Source organism: Mustela nigripes, chromosome 4 (assembly GCF_022355385.1).
Source record: "Mustela nigripes isolate SB6536 chromosome 4, MUSNIG.SB6536, whole genome shotgun sequence".
In the NCBI taxonomy this organism is placed as follows: Eukaryota; Metazoa; Chordata; class Mammalia; order Carnivora; family Mustelidae; genus Mustela; species Mustela nigripes.
This window is the reverse complement of record NC_081560.1, coordinates 180,945,028-180,965,023: the sequence shown is the minus strand read 5'-3', so window position 1 is coordinate 180,965,023 and position 19,996 is coordinate 180,945,028. Positions and strand designations below refer to the sequence as shown.

The following is a 19,996-nucleotide window of genomic DNA, read 5'->3' as shown; positions in this document are numbered from 1 at the left end:
AGGAAAGAACGTATCCAGGCCAAGAGTTTTCTGCTAAGACACTGAAATAAAAGTTCATACACTTCATTCAATCCCAGTACATTGGTGAGAACCTAATCACACAGCCCCACCCAGCTGCAAAGGAGGCTGGGAAATGTAGTCCCTAGTTGGGTAACCAGCCTCAGCTATACCTCTGAAACTAAGCATTGCAGTTCTTCCCTAAGCAATCTCTCTGGAGGTAGGGAAGAAGAAGGGAACAGATTTTTTTCAAAGTCTCAATGAAAACATGAAAGGAAGAATCCTTAGGATAATGGTGATAGGAGACCCTAGGAAGACAGTTTTATACCAGAGGTAGAGGGCAAGAAGTCCAGATTGGAACAAGTCAAAGTCTCTGGGAAAGATATCCAAGAATATATGTCTAAACACCTAGAGAGGAAATTGAGGCAACTGATGGAAAATGTGCATTACCCATTAGGCAACCATTTATTGAGCACCTATGCTATGCCAGGCACTCTTCTAGGTGCTAGGGAATAAAACAGCACATAAATACCAAAATCATTGCTTCACGGATCTTACAATCGAGTGGAAATTCTAGGGCAGTTGGTGTTGAATTAATAACAAGTATGCAGAAAACTAGCAAATATCTTAAAAGGAAATTTACCCCACCCTGAAGGAAACTACATTCAACTCTTTCAGCCGATTCTTTTAGTATTTCTGTTTTTAAATTAATGTGGTTACGTTGCCACTTCTGAAAATTTTCCCGTTTGCATTATGTGCTGATGTCCCAGATAAACAATGAGGATTTTGCCCCTTTTGATCTGTGTTCTCATCACTTATGAACGCTTTCCCCTCTTGCCTCTCACTAAAGTTAAATTATAATGCTGGTTAGAGCGACATTCAAATTTTAACAGTATTATGCTTATATAAAGACTATTAGTAGCCAAGTCATATAATACATTGTCATTACTTTAATTTTTCTTTGCAAGTTTTGTTTTCCTAGACTTGGAACACTCTTCTGCTCCACTTTTTGCCTAGTTAACTCTTATTTATCTTTCAAGTCCTAGTGTAAATGTCACATTTCAGGAAATCCCTTGAGCATCCTTTTCCTTTACCCGACAAAGGTAAAGGAATTACTTAATGCCTTCCTTAAAAATACAGGCTTGGAGAGTGGGGGCAGAAGTGCTGTTACTGGTGGTGGGGAAAAAATCGTGCCCTGGAGATGTATCTTTTGGACCCTGCCCTGGCCACTTATGTTTTCACAACTACTTAGTAGTAGTATCAAATCTTCCCACCAAGAAATTAGATGTTGCAGTCATTCACATTATAAAATAACAACATTTCAAAAATATCACAGTGTCTCTTTAAGTAAATCTGAGCAACTGTTTGTTTATAAGTAACTAAATACAGAGGGAGAAACCTAAAACTGCAGTGTCCCTAGCCACTGCTGACTTGGTATCCATCTGCAATTTCCTCTAAAACAAATCTTAGATTATTATGACTTAAATACAGATGTTTTCATGGCTGTATACATTTAATTTGCATGTTACTGGTCACAAAGCTAAAATATGGGATTTCTCCATTTGCTACGAGGTACTTGGCAACCCTCTCTGCGAAACAAATGAATAAATGAACCCAGTGGTGGTAGCGCCTTTGGATGTTCCATCAGTGTTCTCAACTCACTCAGACTCACAAGAGCCAGATGTATAATCCAGTATGCCGACTAATTAGTTCATAATGAGATGTACAAATGACCCCGCTCTTTGCCCCAAGTGGGACTTGAGATTTGAATTCAGTTCTTGTTCATAGGCTCCCCACTTTCCCGACTCTATTCCGATCATTCTTCTGTTAATAAGCTCTATTTTCGGCTGCTGATACTGCAGTTTTCTCAGGTACATTCCAGGCCTAGGAGAAACATGCTATTTCATCGCCAAACTTGGATATTTTCCAAATTTCCTTGCTAAAAGTTTACCGCTAGATTTGATCTTTTGTGTGTACTGATGCCTCCATCTCCATTCTGAGGATATCTCCATACAGGCATGCATTGCTTTCACAGATACTGTGGGGATTTTTTGTTTGTTGGTTTTTTGGGTTTTGTTTTGTTTTGTGTGTTTTTTTTTTCTTTTTACAAATTGCAAGTTTGTGGCAACAGTATTGTGAGCAAGTCCATTGATGTTATTTTTCCAAAAGCATTTGCTCACTGTGTATCTCTGTGACAGGTTTTGTAATTCTCATGGCATTTCAAACATTTTCCTTATTAATGTGTTTGTTATAATGATCACTGATGGGTTATTATGACTTGCTGAAAGTTCAAATGACAGCACTTTTTTTTTTTTTTGAAGATTTATTTATTTGGGAAAGGGAGGAACAGAGGGAGAGAGAATCTCAAGCAGACTCCCCACTGAGCGCTGGCTGTGGGACTCCATCTAGTGACCCCGATTGAGCCACCCAGAAGCCCCCTGAAGACAGTATCTTTAAGGCAATATATTAAAAAAAAAAAAGATTTTAAAATTTATTTGACACAAACATGGCGAGAGAGGAAACACAAGCAGGGTAGGTGGGAGAGAGAGAAGCAGGCTTCCCGCCAAGCAGGGAGCCCAGTGTGGGGCTCGATTCCAGGACCCCGGGATCATGACTGGAGCTGAAGGCAGCCGCCCTTTAGGCAATATTTTAAATTATGCACCTTCTTTTAGACATAATGCTATTGCACACTTAATAGATTATAGTATGGCATACACATAATCTTTGTGTGTATTGGAACACCAAAAAATTCGTTTGATTCGCCTTACTACGATTTTCGCTTTATTGCCGCGGTGTGCCTGTACACCTTCTGCATGAACCTGTCCAAGCTCCCTGGCTGTTTCCAGCTTCTAGGGAGAGGCAGACCAGGTAGGTTTTCAGTTATGACCTTGCCTCTCATTTAGGAACTGGTCCCTTTAACATAGCGCTGGAGATGACAAGCAAAGGGCGTTTGGGGTTTTTCAAAGTGCCCCTTACCAAAATGCAAACCTTCCTCAGTGGGATAAGATGTTATGTAGCTGAAGGAAAAATCACTGCATGGGTTTCAGGCAGGGCTACAGAGAAAGGAGCAAAACCAAAACCACATCAGCACCAGGAGGAGGTGGGTGCACCCCAAGGGCTGTTTCACCCTCTAATTCTGCCCAGAGAGGACCCCGGGTTCTCCTTGGGTTTGTACTTTCAGGTTGCTGCGGCCTCCTACCTGGGCAAGGCCTCCTATCATGAATTAATAAACTGGACATGGGCAGTTTCCCCCTTCACACTTGCGCAGCGTGATAAACTGCAACACGTCAACCTCGGCCACGACGCCCGTCCCCCCAAAGCCCCGCCTGCCCTTCCTTTTGCCCATCTCCAAGATGGCGGCGGTCTGCCGCCGCGTCGCGGCCCCGCCCCGCCCCGCCCCGCCCCCGCGCAAGCCGACCCGCCCCTCCTCCCGCCCGCGGGGCCGCGCCGCGCGTTCCCGCCGCCCCTCCCCGCGCGAGCTCCACCCAGGTCGCAGGCAGCGCGGTCGGCGGCGCCTATTTCCCGCCATTGTGCGAAGTGGAGGTTGGGGGCCCGCACGCGCCGCCTGCCCGTGGCCAGCTGCTTCTGGGCTGTCGCCGCCACAGCCGCGGTTCCCTGAGGCGCCGGGAGGCCGGGCGGCTCGCGCCCCGAAGCTCGCCGTGCGTGGGAGGGCGCGGGCGACGAGCGACCGAGCCCCCGAGGAGGAGCCGCGGCGCGGGACGCCGGGCCGCGCGGGCCCCGGCCCGTCGGCGAGATGCCCTGCGGGGAGGATTGGCTCAGCCACCCGCTGGGGATCGTGCAAGGCTTCTTCGGTGAGTGGCGGCGCCGGGGGCGGGCCGGGCGGGCCGCCGAGTTTGCCGAGCTCGGGGCCCGGCCCCGCCGCGCGGCCCCACGCGGGGCTCCCCCGAAGGCTCTCGCGGCCGGCCGGGCCTGCGCGGGCGACGCCGAGGCACCCCGGGGCCGGCGCCGGGGCGGGGGCCCGGGCCGCGGCTTCCCGGCTCGGCCGCAGGTGCCTCCCACCTGCCCGATTCGCGATTCGCGAGCGGCCAAGGTTACGCGGCGAGGAGCCGGGGTCGGCCGTGATTGCCGGCCTCGCTCCTCGCCGTGGCGCACCGGGGACCCGCGCCCCGCGTGCGGCAGTTCGCCGAGGGGTCCTTGAACCCTGGGGACCCGCTGAGTCGGGGCGAGGAAAAGCACTTTGCCTACGGGGAGCCTGCAGGATATTTCAAAACTTCCGGTGTGTGGGGGGAGTGCTCGCTCGCCGCAGAAGTTGGCTCCAACTACTGTATTGCACACATCCTCTCTTGCCGAGATGAGGTTGGGTGTCAGGGCTTAATTTTGCTCTTGGGATGACTTTTCCACCTGCCAGGTGCACGTCGCCTCTCGTGCCAGAGCTAGCGAGAAACGTGGGACCGCTCGGAAGAGCTCCTGCGCAGAAAGAGCCGAGAATGCTGCAGACCAGCTTAGTGCATTTTAATTGCCGTTTATTTGTAAATGCTACTTTCCCGTGAAGCGTCCACGGGGGGAGTTTTAGGTTGGCGTGCGGTGAACTGGTCATCTTGGCCCCCTCCCTCCTTACGTTGCACTCAGGAGTGGTGGAGGCAAACCCGGAATCCCTTAGGTTGTAGCACCTGGAGATAACTTGGCGTTGTAGGAGTGGCCTCCGCTCCTGGGAAACGCCGTGGGGGATTGGTGAGTAGGGCTAGTGAGACGCTGAATAGTGTCCAGCAGCCAAATCGGTGGCGTAAAATCCATGTCTTTCTGTAGGAGGGACTCAGCAACTCTTTATTCATTTTCCATATAATTTGAGCTAGTTTAGTTTTCTGGTTTTCTAGGCCGAAACTTAGAAGCAGCAAATTAGGAGGAGGCCTGGATAGGCGTCCGGATTGTAGCCCGTGAACACTGACAAGTGGTAAAGACGAAATCTACAACTATGTGTATATATATTTTTAAAAAGATAAAAAAAAATCACTATAACCATAGGATGCTTTGAGGAAGGGGCACCTATACCTCCACTAAATTCTACTTCACAGTGAATACTGGAGCCCATAATTAATGTCCCAAGCAATGGCCCCAAAATATGGAGTGAAGATTAAACTGCACAGTTGGTGGGTGTAGATGCGTAGGTAATTTTTAGGGAAATTCCATCAAAAGTAAAAAGTTTTGGTGCTTAAGGGCAAAGTTCCAGTTACAGATATTTAGAACATTTATGAGAAATACCCCATGCCTTAGTCTTGACGGATACGTGGGATGATTTTATATTTGATGTAGTTTTGAAGGTGTTTGTCAGATTTTGCATACTAAGTGTGTGTTCCTAAGGGGCACGTTTCATTATAGTGCAGAAAGGGTGTGTTTGGGTATGAAATACTGGCTTTACGGTATTTTGCAAATTTTGTAAATTGTCGTGGGCACCTGGACCTTGTTGATAAGTTTCCCCACAGGATGCCTTCTTTTCCCATATAGATTGTGTGTTATAGAGAAGAAAATAATATGCTTTATAGTCATAATTTTTGGGGAGAAGCTGTTCTGAAGTATTTACCTTCACTGTATTTTTTTTAATCACCGTGAATATATTGAAAGCCTTTATGATAACAGCATTACAGGTATGTTTCTGTGAAAAGTAAGTCACAACGTGTTAAACTTGTAGACTCTCTTCCGTTTTGTAGTAAATTGTTTTAAATTGATTTTCACCCAGATAGAGAAATGTCTCTAGTGGTTTATGAGACCTTTCTTGGCTCCTCCCCTACTCAGCTCTCATCACGGCATTCCCTCTCCTACTGAACCTTCTTTCAGTTCTTTGTTGTGAGTCTTCCCTCTAGGCCCTCTGCATCAGCTGTCTCCTTTGCCTCATGCCCACTTCGTTCCACTTGTACATTCCTGGCTAACTCTTTTCTTTTGGGAACATAAGTTAGGTATTCCCTGCTTCGATTACTATAGGATCCTATGTGTCCTGGAAAGTAACATGTGTTAATCTAAAAAATAAAACTGCCAGTTACTTTAACAGTAAAAATGGGTTTATGAGGAAATATCAGAAAAACTGCAGTTCGGGACATGCAAGCTGTGCAAACCGTAGACAAGTCCCACAAACAAAGGAGAGGAACTTTATTTTACAGATGAGGACGTTGGGATGGATTATTTTGAAGAAAAGCCCATTGGAGAAAAGCAGGAGTTGAGGGTGATGTCGGTTCCTCAGTGGCTGAGTTGTAAGGCCAGTAGATTTCCTGTAGGAGATGCGATGTACAGCTCTCCCTGTTGGTGCCTGTATTTGATTCTTTCCTGTTGCAGAGACTTCTTGTTAGGGGTGTGTAAATGACAGTTCTTATAATTGACATTGGGTGGTACAGCTCCCCTTTTCAGCCTCTTCTAGCTCCTTTACTTATTTTTCTTAATTAATTTTTTAAAAAGATTTATTTTCCAGAAAAAGAGAGGGTGTGTGTGTGAGCACAAACAGGGGGAGAGGCAGACTCCCCATTTAGGAAGGAGCCTGATGCAGGACTCAATCCCAGGACCCCGGGATCATGATCTGACCCGAAGGCAGATCTTAATGACTGAGCCACTCAGGTGTCCCTTCTTAATTTTTTTTTTTTTTAAGATTTTATTTATTTATTTGACAGAGAGAGATCACAAGTAGACAGAGAGGCAGGCGGGGGGGGGGGGGGGCAGGCTCCCTGCTGAGCAGAGAACCCAACCACGGATTCCATCCCAGGACCCCAGGATTATGACCTGAGCCAAAAGCAGATGCTTAGCCACCTGAGCCACCCAAGCGCCACCCAGGTCCACTTCAGTGAGGTTTCCTTTTATTAATTTTCACATACGTAAAGTAAGTTGTTGAAGAACTTGTTTCCTGGTTCCTTTGCTACGTTTTTTACTCAGGGAGTTGAGGGCCTGTATCTGACTTATTCACCAATATATCCTCATTGCCTGGAATACACCTTGTACGTTAAAAAATGCTCAATGAATATGTGCTGAATAGAGGCAGTGAAAAGACTGATTAATCAATCAAATGTGAACTGGGATGGTACTGTGACCACAAGTCTCAGACTTAGGACGGTCCTGGTGGAACTCCTCTTCTCAGAGGATTCAAGATCCTACCAGGTTTGAGTTCCTTCCCATGCAAGTCCTAATTCTTTCTTCTTCATTCAGATAGGAAACTTTGAAATTCAGTGAGTGGCCAGTCATAACTACAGGGATCATAATTCATTTTTGTGATACAATCTGTATTTTGATTTTGTATCTGCCATATTACAGTTGTTCATATGTACATTTTTTTCCTGTAAGCATTCATAAAATATCTTTAATGTTTCCCTCAGAGTTTCTTTTTTTTTTTTTTAAAGATTTTATTTATTTATTTGACAGACAGAGATCACAAGTAGGCAGAGAGGTAGGCAGAGACAGAGAGAGAGGAGGAGGAAGCAGGCTCCCCGCAGAGCAGAGAGCCCGATGTGGGGCTCGATCCCAGGACCCTGGGATCATGACCTGAGCTGAAGGCAGAGGCTTTAACCCACTAAGCCACCCAGGCGCCCCTCCCTCAGAGTTTCTAAAAGATCTTATGTACAGGACATTGAGATCCAAAGGTTTAAATTATGATTTAGAAATACTTTGGTTCAGCCTATCTTTGTTGGTCTCTGTTATGTGCATAGTGCTAATGGCTTAGTCCCTACAGTGACTGTTCATTTAGTGATCCATATCAAATCACTTCCTTTAAACAAAGGCAGGAATTGTAATTTAAAAAAAAGGTTCTATTTACTTTTCTTTCTTTTAATATTTAAAATAAATTTTCTTTACTTGAATTAATGACTTCTGTTAATTTTGGACAAAGCAGGATTGCATATGGACTCTGATTTCTTTCACTATTTTCTTTTTAGATTGTTGGTTCAGTCAAGATCATTATTACTGGTTACATTCAAGGTACTTTGTATCTAACAGACTAGCTCATGCAAAAAGCAGTGGTTTGCGGAGGAGGATAGGGAGAAGTATTTGATCACTAGTATTCTATTTATTTATTTTATTTTTTAAAGATTTACTTGAGAGAGAGGTAGAGAAACAGAGAGTGTAAGCTGGGGGAGAGGGGCAGAGAGAGAATCCCCAAGCAGACTCATCACCAAGCACAAAGCCTGGCGCAGGGGCTTGATTCCAGGATGGGAAATCACAACCTGAGCCGAAACAGATGCTCAACTGACTGCACCACCCAGGTGCCCCTTTATCACTATCATTTTAGAGAATTTAAAGCAATAATAAAATCGACTGAAAGTCAGTCTGCTTTTTTATTGTCACCATGATTCTAGATAATTCATCACCTTTTGTTTGTATCCACCTTAGATCTCTCCTATCGTCCTGATCTTGGTAGGCCACTGAAAAAAGGCATTTGTTAAAAGGCTGTAGAACCCAGAGATAGGGAGGGCATCTTGGCATCCCAAGAGCAGAATCAGGAACTGGAAAGATAGCAGGAATCTAAGCAACTCTTATCAGTTTTTCTTCCTTAGGCCACATTCATCTCTGTACATGAATTTAATTACCTCAACTCCACAACTCCCAAATTCACTTGCTCTCAGTTCCACACTAGGTAGCATCTTTGTCTTAATCCCAGATGCTAGGGCTAGAGAATCTGATTGGCCCGGCATGGAGTCAGGAGTCCACCCATGCACCAACAGCTATGGCCAGGGCACAGAGTCTTGTAGGACAGTCCTGACTACTGAGGCCCACACTTCAACAGTGGGGCAAGTTCCCTGAGAAGTACCTGGGGCAAAAAGTACAAATATGTATATATGCATTTCGAGGTTATTAAATAATACCTTGCACATGGTTATAAAAAAAATCACAATGGTATTAAGTGATCAGTAAAAGAATGCTCTTTCCCCACAGAGGTGACCACTTTTGTTTCTGCTTTTAGTGCCTTTATTTATTTTTAAGATTTTATTTATTTTAAACAGCATGAGCATGAATGGGAAGGACAAAGGGAGAGAATCTAAAGCAGACTCAGAGCTGAGTGCAGAGCCCTATGTCGGGCTCCATCTCAAGGCCCTGATAATCACGACTGGAGCCAAAACCAAGAGTTGAATGCTTAACCAAATGGGCCACCCAGGCACCCCCTTTGTGTAAAGTAAAATAAAAAATAAATAATAAAAATAAAAAATATTTTTTTTATTGAGATATAACTCACATAACATGAAATTAACCATTTAGAAATGTACAATTCACTATCATTTCTGTCACCCCAAAAAGAAATCCTGTGCCAGTGAGCCAATCACTCCCAATTGCTCCTTCTTCCATTCTCTGGTAATCAGTCTACCTCTGTTTAATATTTACCTAGTCTGGACATTTATGTAAATGGAATAATACTATGGACTTCTGTGTCTGGCTTTTCACTTAGCACAAGATTTTCAAAGTTCAACCATGCAGTAGCGTATATCATCACTTCATTCCTTTTTATGATTGAAAATAATATTCCATTGAGTGGATGTACCACATCTTCTTTATCCGTTCATTGATGAATTGCCCTTGGTTGTTTCCACTTCTTGGTTATTGTGAATAGTGCTGCTGTAAACATCCGTGTGCAAATTTTTGTGTGAATGTATGTTTTAAGTCCTCTTGGTAATATACCTAGGAATGGGCTTGCTGGGTCATAAGGTAATTTTATGTTTAATTCTTTGAGGAACTGCCAAACTATTGTCCCAAGTGGCTGTAGCATTTTAAATTTTCATCAGTAATTTGTGAGGTTTCCACTTTCTTATATCTAACACTTGTTATTTTCTGCTGTTTTGTTTGTTATAGGCATCCTAGTGGGTGTGAAGTGGTAACTCCTTGATTAACGTTTCCCTACTGACTAATGATAATAGCCTTTTCAATATGCATGTTGGTCATTTGTATATCTTTCGAGAAATGTGTATTCAAATCCTTTAGGTTTTTGTCTTTATTGTTGAGATATGACTTTTTAAAATATTCTGCATACTAGACTTGTCAGATATATATTATTTGCAAATGTTTGTTACCATTTTTTGGATTGTCTTCACTTGGTAGTGTCTTTTGATGTAAGTTTTAATTTTTTTGTACGTAATATACTATAATTTATGTAAAGGACAGAAAGCAACAGAAAAGCTTTCATAACATTTTACTTGTATAAGTTTTAAATTTTGACAAAGTCATATCCAGTTTATCTCTTTTCCCTTTGATGGCCAAATCTAAGAACCCATAGTCTAATGCCAGGTCATAAAAATTTATACTTGTGTTCTAAGAGTTTTGTGGCTTGAGCTCTTAGATTTAGATCTTTGATTCATTTTGGATTAGTTTTTAATATAAGGTATGAGGTAGGGATCCAGATTCATTCTTTTGCATGTGGATAGTTAGTTGTCCCAGTATCATTTGGTTTTGGTTTATTTTTTACATTTACCAGTTTATTATACAGGATATGATGAACTTTACAGATGAACAGCCAGATGAAAAGGGACATAGGGTGAGATTTGGATGGTACCTCTCGCTTCTGTCTCCAGGGAACATGTTACTACCTCCCAGCAGGGAATGCATTCACCAACCTGGAAGCTCTTGCACTATTTGTCAAAAAGACCTCTCTCCCCAGTGAATGGTTTTGCCACGTTTGTCAAAAAAACCACTGGATCATAGATGTATAGCTTTACTGAACTTTCAATTCCATCTATTGGTCTATATGTTTATCCTTATGCTAGTACCATGTTGTCTTAATTACTGTAGCTTTGCAGTAAGTTTTAAAATCAAGAAATGTGAGCTTTTCAACTTTGTTCTTTTTTGATACAGTTTTAGCTCTTCAGAGTCCTTCCCATTTCCATAAAAATTTAGAATCAAATCGCCCATTTCTGCAAAAAGTGACAGCATTTTGGTAGAAATTGCATTGAATCTGTAGTGCTTTTAGTTCTTTTGATAATAGAGATAATTAAGATTATAGACTCTAGAACTAGACTGTTTAATCAGGACCATATTTGGCTCCCTGGATCATTTTTTAAAGATACTTCCCTTTTTACTACAGAATTATTTTCAGTAATAATCAGTAAATAGAGCCATATACAATGCTTAGGGTATTCCACATTTCTTTTTTTTTTTTTTTTTAAGATTTTATTTATTTATTTGATAGAGAGAGATTACAAGTAGGCAGAGAGGCAGGCAGAGAGAGAGAGGAGGAAGCAGGCTCCCTTCTGATCAGAGAGCCCGATGTGGGACTCGATCCCAGGACCCTGAGATCATGACCTGAGCCGAAGGCAGCGGCTTAACCCACTGAGCCACCCAGGCGCCCCGGTATTCCACATTTCAAAATGGTTCTGGCATTGCTTTTATCACCTTCCTCTGTCCCCTGCTCCCCCATTTTTGAGTATTTTTTTGTTTGGTATCACTCTGGATGTTGTTTCATGTTGGTGGGTACCACACAGGAGATTTGAAAATTTTTGTGTTAATTGTATAATGAATTCTTTGAACAAAAATAACTTCCCAAGTTCTTGCAGTACAAAAAGGAAATAATTGTCTGATAATTAATAAGTGAATTCTAACAGAACAGGCAACTGCAAAAGACATAAGTGAGGCAGTTACCAAATCATGCCCCTGATGTTTGTGTATTTTCTTGATTCATTCTTTAGTTACAAAGCAAGTAACTGAGAAGAATACATTTCAGTATTAAATCTATGATTCAAATTTAGTGAAATAGTTCATGTATGAGCTAAAATCTGCACTTATTATACCTCTTATTTCACACTTAAAAAAAAAAAAGATTTATTTATTTATTTACAGGAAGAGATCACAAGTAGGCAGAGAGGCAGGGGGAGAGAGAGGGAAAGGAAAACACAGGCTCCCCACTGAGCAGAGAGCCTGATGTGGGGCTTGATCCCAGGACACTGGGATCATGATCTGAACTGAAGGCAGAGGCTTTAACCCACTGAGCTACCCAGGTGCCCTCACACTGTTTTATATATTAAACACTACTGAACACTCCCAAGTTACCTCATAGAAGATAGAATTGAATGATTCAAATTTTGTTCCTTCATCTTTGTAATCACTGTGTTGTTTATTTAAAATCTGTCATATGCATGTGGGACTGTAGATTGCCACGCAGGGGTTGGGGGATGCTTATTACCCCCTAAGCAACTTTGGACTGTTCTGGACCATTTAAGATTTACTGTCCAAGCAAAGGCACTTAGCTGAGTTTTTGCTGGGAAGAACTGATGACTTGAAAATATTAAATCTTTCTATCCACGAATGTGGAATATTTCCCCATTTATGTGGTTCCTGAATTTCTTTCTCAGAATTTTATAGTTTTCCTTATACAGATCTTGTACATATTTTGTTAGATTTATACACAAGAATTTCATTTTGGGGGATGCTAATGTGAATGGTATGTGTTTTTAATTTCAAACTCTACATGTTCACTGATAGCATGTAGGAATATGATTGACTCATGTGCATTAACCTTGCATTTTGCAATCTTGCTATAATTGCTTATTAGTTCCGGGAGGTTTTTTTGTGGATTCCCTTTGGGTTTTCTATGTAGAAACATCTCATCTGTGAACACTTTTATTTTTTTCTTCTCTCTCAGTATACCTTTTATTTCCTTTTTTTGTCTTACTGCATTAATTTGACTTCTAGTAGTGTCGAAAAGGAGTGGTGAGAGGGACATCCTTGCCTTTTTCCTATCTTAGTGGGAAGCTGTTGGTTTTTCACTATTTTTAATTCTTCGATTGCTTTCCTTTTGAATGTAAAGGCATATTCTAAAATTACTTCTTCTATCCAGCAACTTTAGATCCTATTTCAGGGTTTCTGTTCCATAAGATGAGAAAATTAGTATCTCTACGACCTTCTATTACTTCTGTCTCATTCGTGTCAGTCATTGTGCATTACTAGTTTACAGTACTTTAGTGCTTTATCTTATCATATTATAAAGGTCAAAACCCAGTGAATAACATGTGCGTTATTATGATGGTGTAATCGTTTTCCCTGCAGGCCCGGCTAGTGTGTTTGGACCAGTAGGGAAGGAAGCCCAATCCTGTCATTAAATTATTTTGCTTTAAGGACAGTGTTTCAAGAATCAAGGCCAAATGGTTTCTCTTACACTCCAGAGTTTACTATCAAGCCATAACTTATAATTTTTCATCATAAAATAGGTTTTATACTTTATTAAATACCTATTTTCCTGTCCCCGAGAGGGTTATATTTTTTCTTTTAGTTTTTTTTTTTTTAAGGTTTTTTTTTTTTTTTTTTTTGATGGGAAGAGAGTGTGCACATGTGAGCATGGGCTGGGGAGCAGCAGGTGGAGGGAGAGGAAGGAGCAGGCTCCCCGCTGAGAAGGGAGCCCAATACCTGGCTTGATCTCAGAACCCTGAGATCATGACCCAAGCTGAAGGCAGACATTTAACCCACTGAAGCATTTAGGTGCCCCTTTTCTTTAATCTTTCAATGTCCTAGGTTACACTCAAAGATAATAGACTGTTTTTGTATTGGGATAAGTACCGCTTGGTCTAATTTTTCTTTTTTTTGAATACTCCATTGGATTCAGTTAACAGTTTATGTAGGATTTTTGCATCTTTATCTTTTGTGAACTTTGCTTCAAAATGCAAAATTATCTGGACTTGGGACTTCATGGAATCGAGAGGAAGAATCAGCAGTTTTTTTCCCTTTCATATCGATATTAAACATACGATGTTCTTTGACCAAGTTGTGGTAACAATATGAACTCTGCCAGTCTTGGCCTTTTTTGGCAGCTTATATTCTTTCAAAATTTATCCATTTCTGGGTGCCCGGGTGGCTTAGTTGGTTAAGCATCTGCCTTCAGCTTGGGTCATGATCCCAAAGTCCTGGGATCAGGTCCTATATCCCCATATGGAGCTCCCTCCTCAGCAGGGAGTCTGCTCCCCCCACACACACACCCCGTGGGCCCGCTCTCTCTTACAAAACTAAATAAATAAATAAAAATCTTCTAAAAAATTTATCCATTTCACCTGAATTTTCAAATATATTTTTAATTCATAATATTTCACACAGTTTTTTAATATTTCTGTTATCTGTATAACATTTCCCCTTTTTTAATTTTGTTCTTGTATAGTTATTTGTTTCTTTTAGTATTGTATTCTGTCTTCTGCTTTTACTTATTTGTACAGTTCTTTCTTTTGGATCTTCTTTGTTTTTCTTCTGAACAGTCTTGCCAAAAAATTTGTCCATCTTAATATTAATGATTTTTATTAGTATTTTTGTTCTCCACTTCATTGATGTTTGTCCTTAACTCTTATTTTTCTTATTCTTTGAATTTGCTCTATTTTCTTTTTCTAGCCTCTTCTACACATCCTCCCCCCACCACCCCCGCCAAGATTTTATTTATTTATTTGACAGAGACACAGCGAGAGAGGGAACACGGTCGGGGGAGTAGGAGAGGGAGAAGCAGGCCTCCCACAGAGTACGGAGCCCAATGTGGGGCTTGATCCCAGAATGCTGGGATCATGACCTGAGCCGAAGGCAGCCCACTCAACGACTGAGCCACCCAGGTGCCCCCTTTTTCAACTCAGCTTAAACTGAAGCTCATCCATTTCCACTCTTTCTTGGTACTTGATAAATTGTATTTGAATCTATAACTTTCTCTCTGAACACCACCTTAGTAACCCACAAACATTAACCCTTGTAGTTTTCTTTGTTAGCCATCTGGGAAAATTTCGTAATTACCCTACAAATTCCTCTCTCCGGATTATTTTTTAGTATGGGCTTCTTTGTTTTTTAAAAAAATCATTGTAAAGGGGCACCTGGTGGCTTAGCTGGGTAAGTGTCTGCCTTTGGCTCAGATCATGGTCTCAGGGTCCTGGAATTGAGCCTGGTGGAGAGCTCCCTGCTCAGTAGGGAGTCTGCTGCTCCTTCGTCCTCTGTGCTTGCTCTCTCTCTCTCTCTCTCTCTCTCTCAAATAAATAAATCATTGTAGACATAAGGGTGTTTGTATATTAAGCTTTCCTTTTGTCAGGAGTTCTTGTCAACATTTTGGACAGAGAATATATACCTGGCATCTATTGAGGTTTTCTCTATGACTAGCACATAGAACTTTCTGTGAACGTCACATGTGCTAAAGCAGTATCCTGAATATTTGTATTTATTGGAGAGCTTATTATCTTCATACCTGCTGTATAGTTATTTTTCTGTTTATGCTTGATATGTGTTTATGCTTTTGATATATGTTTCTGAGAGGGCTCTGTTAAAAGTCTCTAATTGTGGTTTCTGTTTAGTTTTTCTCTTTAGTTCTGGAAGTTGTTGCTTTGTGTATTTTGAAGCCATGCTTTCAGGTGTATGTGTATTTTATTGAGCAGGACTGTGTTAAAATTTAACTTACTTATATTTGTATTACTGCATTCTTTTTTTTTTTTTTAAAGATTTTATTTATTTACTTGAGAGAGAAACAGTGAGAGAGAGCATGAACGAGGAGAAAGTCAGAGAGAGAAGCAGACTCCCCATGGAGCTGGGAGTCCGATGCGGGACTCGATCCTGGGACTCCAGGATCATGACCTGAGCCGAAGGCAGTCGTCCAACCAACTGAGCCACCCAGGCGTCCCATATTACTGCATTCTTATTGAGCAGAAATTTGACATTTTTATCAAGTTCTTCCAGCATTTCATTCATATTATTTACTGAGAACTATGATTTCTTTGTGGGTGTTTTTCAGCTTCGCCCTCTGGATTATTCCTCTTAATTTGTGCCAGTTGCTTTTTAGGTTTGTTGTTTGCAATGCTTGGATTTTTTCCCCCATTGTGTTCATGAGTTAATTTTGTTTCTAGGATCTCAGATCTTCCTCTTTAGTGGACTCCTCATTTTAAATTAAAAAAATATATATATTTTTAAAGACCATTTTAGAGCATGAGAGCATGAGTGGGAGGGTCAGAGGGAGAGAGAATCTCAAGCAGATGCCACAGTGAGTGTGGAGCCTGACACAGGGCTCAATCCCAGGACCCGGAGATCACAGCCAGAGCAGAAACCAAGGGTCGGATGGATGCTTAACTGACTGAGCTACCCAGATGCCCCTTAAATTTAAAAATATTTTTTAAGAAAGGTTGTGTAAGGTTGTGTGAGAAGAGAACAAGAGATAACATCATACAATGATAAAACAGTTTGCTAAGAAGATGTAAGTGTACATGTACCTAACAGCAGAACTTCAGAATGCATGAAGTAAAAGCTCAGAACTGAAAAAGAGAAATCTGTTTTGGAGATTTTACCACTTCTCTTTTAGTAGTCTGCAGAACTAGTGAACAGAAAATAAGGATCTAAAAAAAACTGCACACTACCACCAACCAAGTACAGCTAATTACCATTTGTAGAATGCTCCACCAACATCAGCAGGATATTACACTGTTTTCAAGTGTATGTGGAACATTCCCCAATATAATCCACATCCTGGACTGTAAAACAAACATTAAGAGATCTTAAAGAGTTGAAGTCATCAGGTATGTTCTCTGACCATAATGAAGTTAGATTAGAAATCAGTAACAGATAACAAGAAAATTCGAACTCATGGAAATAATATTTCTAAACAATCCGTGGATCAAAAAGTCTCAAAGGGAATTTAAAAATATTTGAACTAAATGAAAATGAAAACATAGCATATCAAAATTTGTGGGATACAGCCAAAGATGTGCTAAGAAGCATTAAGTACACTTACTAGAAGAAAATGTCTCAAATCAATAATTTGAGTTACTACCTTAGAACTAGAAAAGCAAAGTAAACCCAAGTCAAATAGAAGGAACTACTGAAGATAGGTCAGAAATAAACGAAATTGAAAACAAAAGAAAAAAAAAATCAATGAAAGCTAAAGCTGTATTTTTTTTTTATATAAAAAGCTCAGTAAAATTCACAAGTTTATAGCCAGACTAGCAAAGGGGGGGGGGGACACAAATTACCAGTCCCAGTAATGAAAGAGGAGATAATACTATAGACTGTATGGACATGGAAAGGATGATACAAGATAGCTCTATGGACATTAACTCAGTAAGTTAGTGGAGTAATTCCTCAAAAAACACTATTTTTTGCTATTTTTACTGTAGCAAATCACCACAAATTTAGTGGCTTAAAACAACATAAAGTTATTATTTTACAGTTATGGAGGCCGGAATGATGTGGGTCTTACTGGGTTAAATCAACTTGTCAACAGGACTGCATTCCTTTCTGGAGGCTTTCAGGGAGAATCTATTTCCTTGTTGTTTTCCAGCTTCTAGAATCTTCCAGTGTTTCTTGGGTTAAGGCCCCCTTCAAGTTCTTTTCTCATCTTACTAGTGACTGCTGCTTCTGTCTCATTTTCCCACAGTACCCTTGTGATAATATTGAACCCACCCGGAAAATCTCCCTGTTTTATCTTTTACCTAAATTTCCCCTTTGTCCGTTAACATATTCACAGTTTCTGGGGATTAGGATGTAGCCGTCTTGGGGGGGGGGGTGTCATAATTCTGCCTACCACAATCTCATGTTATGCACACTCACCCAAGATTAAATAGATACCCCTCCCCACCAGTTCCCCCTCCTTCCTGTGTCCTCCTAAGGACCATTGTTCTAATTTTCATTTCGATGAGTTTGCTGATTCTTGGTACTTCATGTAAGTGGAATCCTATAATATTTGTTCTTTTGTGTCTAGATTATTTTACTCAGCATAATGTTTGTAAGGTTCATCCTTGTCTTCATTGTTTGACAGAGTACAAAGGTAATTCAATGGAAAAGGATCTTTTCAACAAAGATATTGGAACAATTAGATATTTATTTGCAAAAATACGAATTTTAACCAAAGATCTCATACCTTATACAAAAATTAACTCAACATGGGTCACAGATAGAAGTATAAAACCCAAGACTATAAACATATAAAGCTTTCAGAAATAGAAGATCTCAGGGTTTGGCAATGAGATTTTAGATGTGCATAAAACAAAACTTTGATAATCATCAAAACTAAAACCTTTTGTTCTGCAAAAAATACTGTTAAGCTATTGACTAGGAGAATATGTTTGAGATTCCCAGAGAACACTTGTATCCAGAATATAAAAAAACCCTACACACAATGGTAATTAACCCAATTGTAAAAAGGGCCAACATTAAATAGATGCTTCACTAACTCAGTATCATTAGCCACTAGGGAAATGCAAATTTGAACCATGATGAGATACTACACACCTATTAGAACAGCTAAAATTGGAAAACACAGTGACAGTACCAAATTCTGGTGAAGATACAAACAGCTGGATTTCAAATACGTTGCTGGTGAGAATGCGAAATGGTATAGCCCTTCTGAACACAGGCAAAATCTTAAAAATTAACCATACATTTACCATGTACCCAACTGTCCCATTCCTAGGTTTTTACCTAGAGAAATGAAAGCTTATGTTCGCACAAAACTTGTTGACAAACGTTTGTGTTTGTATTTGTTTTTGTTCATAGCTATTAGATCTGGAGACAATTCAAATGTTCTTCAACAACTAAATGGAGAAACATTGTCATTCAGCTATACCATGGAATACTATTCAGCAATTAAAAGAAATGAACCATTAATATACTCATGTGTTGGGGTTCCCAGGGTCATTTCTATCTTCAGAGATTCACTAAAAGGACTTACTGTGACTCCATATATATTTGTATTCAAGGCTAAGGTTTATTACAGCAGAATAGTGAAGATATACAGCTGGATCCTAAGGGAAAAAGAGACAGGTCGAGTCTGGAGGAATCTGAGTGTAGGCCCCTTTATTTTCTCTCCCAGGGAGAATTCATAGATTGGAAGACTCAGTTTTGTTAAGATGTCTCTTCTCCTCAAATTAATCTGTAGATTCAACACAACTCTTACTAAAATTTTAGCAGACTTTACACAGAAGTCAATAAAGTGGTCCTCAAAATTAGATATATTGAGGATGGGAATAATCAAGACAAACTTGAAGAACTTAAGTACTTGATTTTAAGACTCAAGGGCAAGCCGTAGTGGTTAACACAGTATGACTATAGTATTAAGGCAGCATAAAGATAGACAAATAGATCAGTTAACATAATAGAGAATGTAGAAATAGGCTAACAAGTACAGTACATGAGTTGATTTTTGACACAAATGCCAAAACAATTCGGTGCTAGAAAGAAAGCCTTTTAATTAATGCTGGAACAAGTGGATCTTTTTTGGAAAAAAATGAGCCTTGACCCCTCTGTCACAATATAAACAAAAAGATTAATTTGGTGTCAGTTACAGACCTAAATGTGGAAAACAAAAAACCTAGGAGAATATCTTCATGACCTTGGGGTCTGTAACTATGAAAGAAAAACTTGGCAAATTGGACTTCATCAAAATGAAAAACTTCTTATCAAAAGACATAAAAGAATATTAAAAAACAAAGTACAGATTAGGAGAAGAATGTGCTCTACATATATATCTGACTTAAGACATGTCTAGAATAAACAAAGAATTAGTATAATCAGTGATGCCACAACAAAACCATTTTTTAAAAATGGGCAAAATTGTGACTAGGCATCTCACAAAAGAATTCATTGAAATGGTCAGTAAACATGAAAAGTGTACAATGTCATTAGGAAAATGCATATTAAGACCACAGTGACATATCAGTATGTATCCGGCAGAATGACTAGGATTAAGATTGACAAGGTCAAGTATTGGCAAGGTAGAACCAACTAAAGCTCATACACTGTTGGTGAGAGCCTATATATTTTTTCCTAGTTCCTTTGACTCTTAAACTAGATCAAGATTGAGTGATTGAGTGCGGCAATGCTCAAATTCAGATGGCCAAGAATTCTTAGCAAATAACGATAGTGATACGCGTGTGCTAATTAGCAGGATTCTTGGTTGCAAGTGACCCAACTTGCAAAATGTAGTCAAAATGATGACTACATTATCTTGGGTAATCAAATTCACGAGTGGGTTAGGTCGGGCTGTCAGTTAAGCCAAATAATTAAGCCGTGTCTGCTGTTTTCCTCTGGAATGGTTTAATTTTGAGACAGAACTTAATCCTAGGTGCCACGTGTAGCTTCCGACGTTGCTCTGTGTACT

At 40.5% G+C, this 19,996-nt stretch overlaps 1 protein-coding gene across 2 annotated transcripts in view; it reads left to right on the top strand.

The window, feature by feature from the left end:
• The first annotated feature begins 3,464 nt into the window (after positions 1-3,464).
• The window catches only part of MCMBP (minichromosome maintenance complex binding protein), a 48,576-nt gene continuing 32,044 nt past the window's right edge, over positions 3,465-19,996 (top strand). For both annotated transcript variants that reach the window (XM_059398706.1, XM_059398705.1), the window contains exon 1: positions 3,465-3,809. In XM_059398706.1, the coding sequence (XP_059254689.1) occupies positions 3,752-3,809 (58 nt within the window). In that variant the 5' untranslated portion in view covers positions 3,465-3,751. The remainder of the gene's footprint in view (positions 3,810-19,996) is intronic.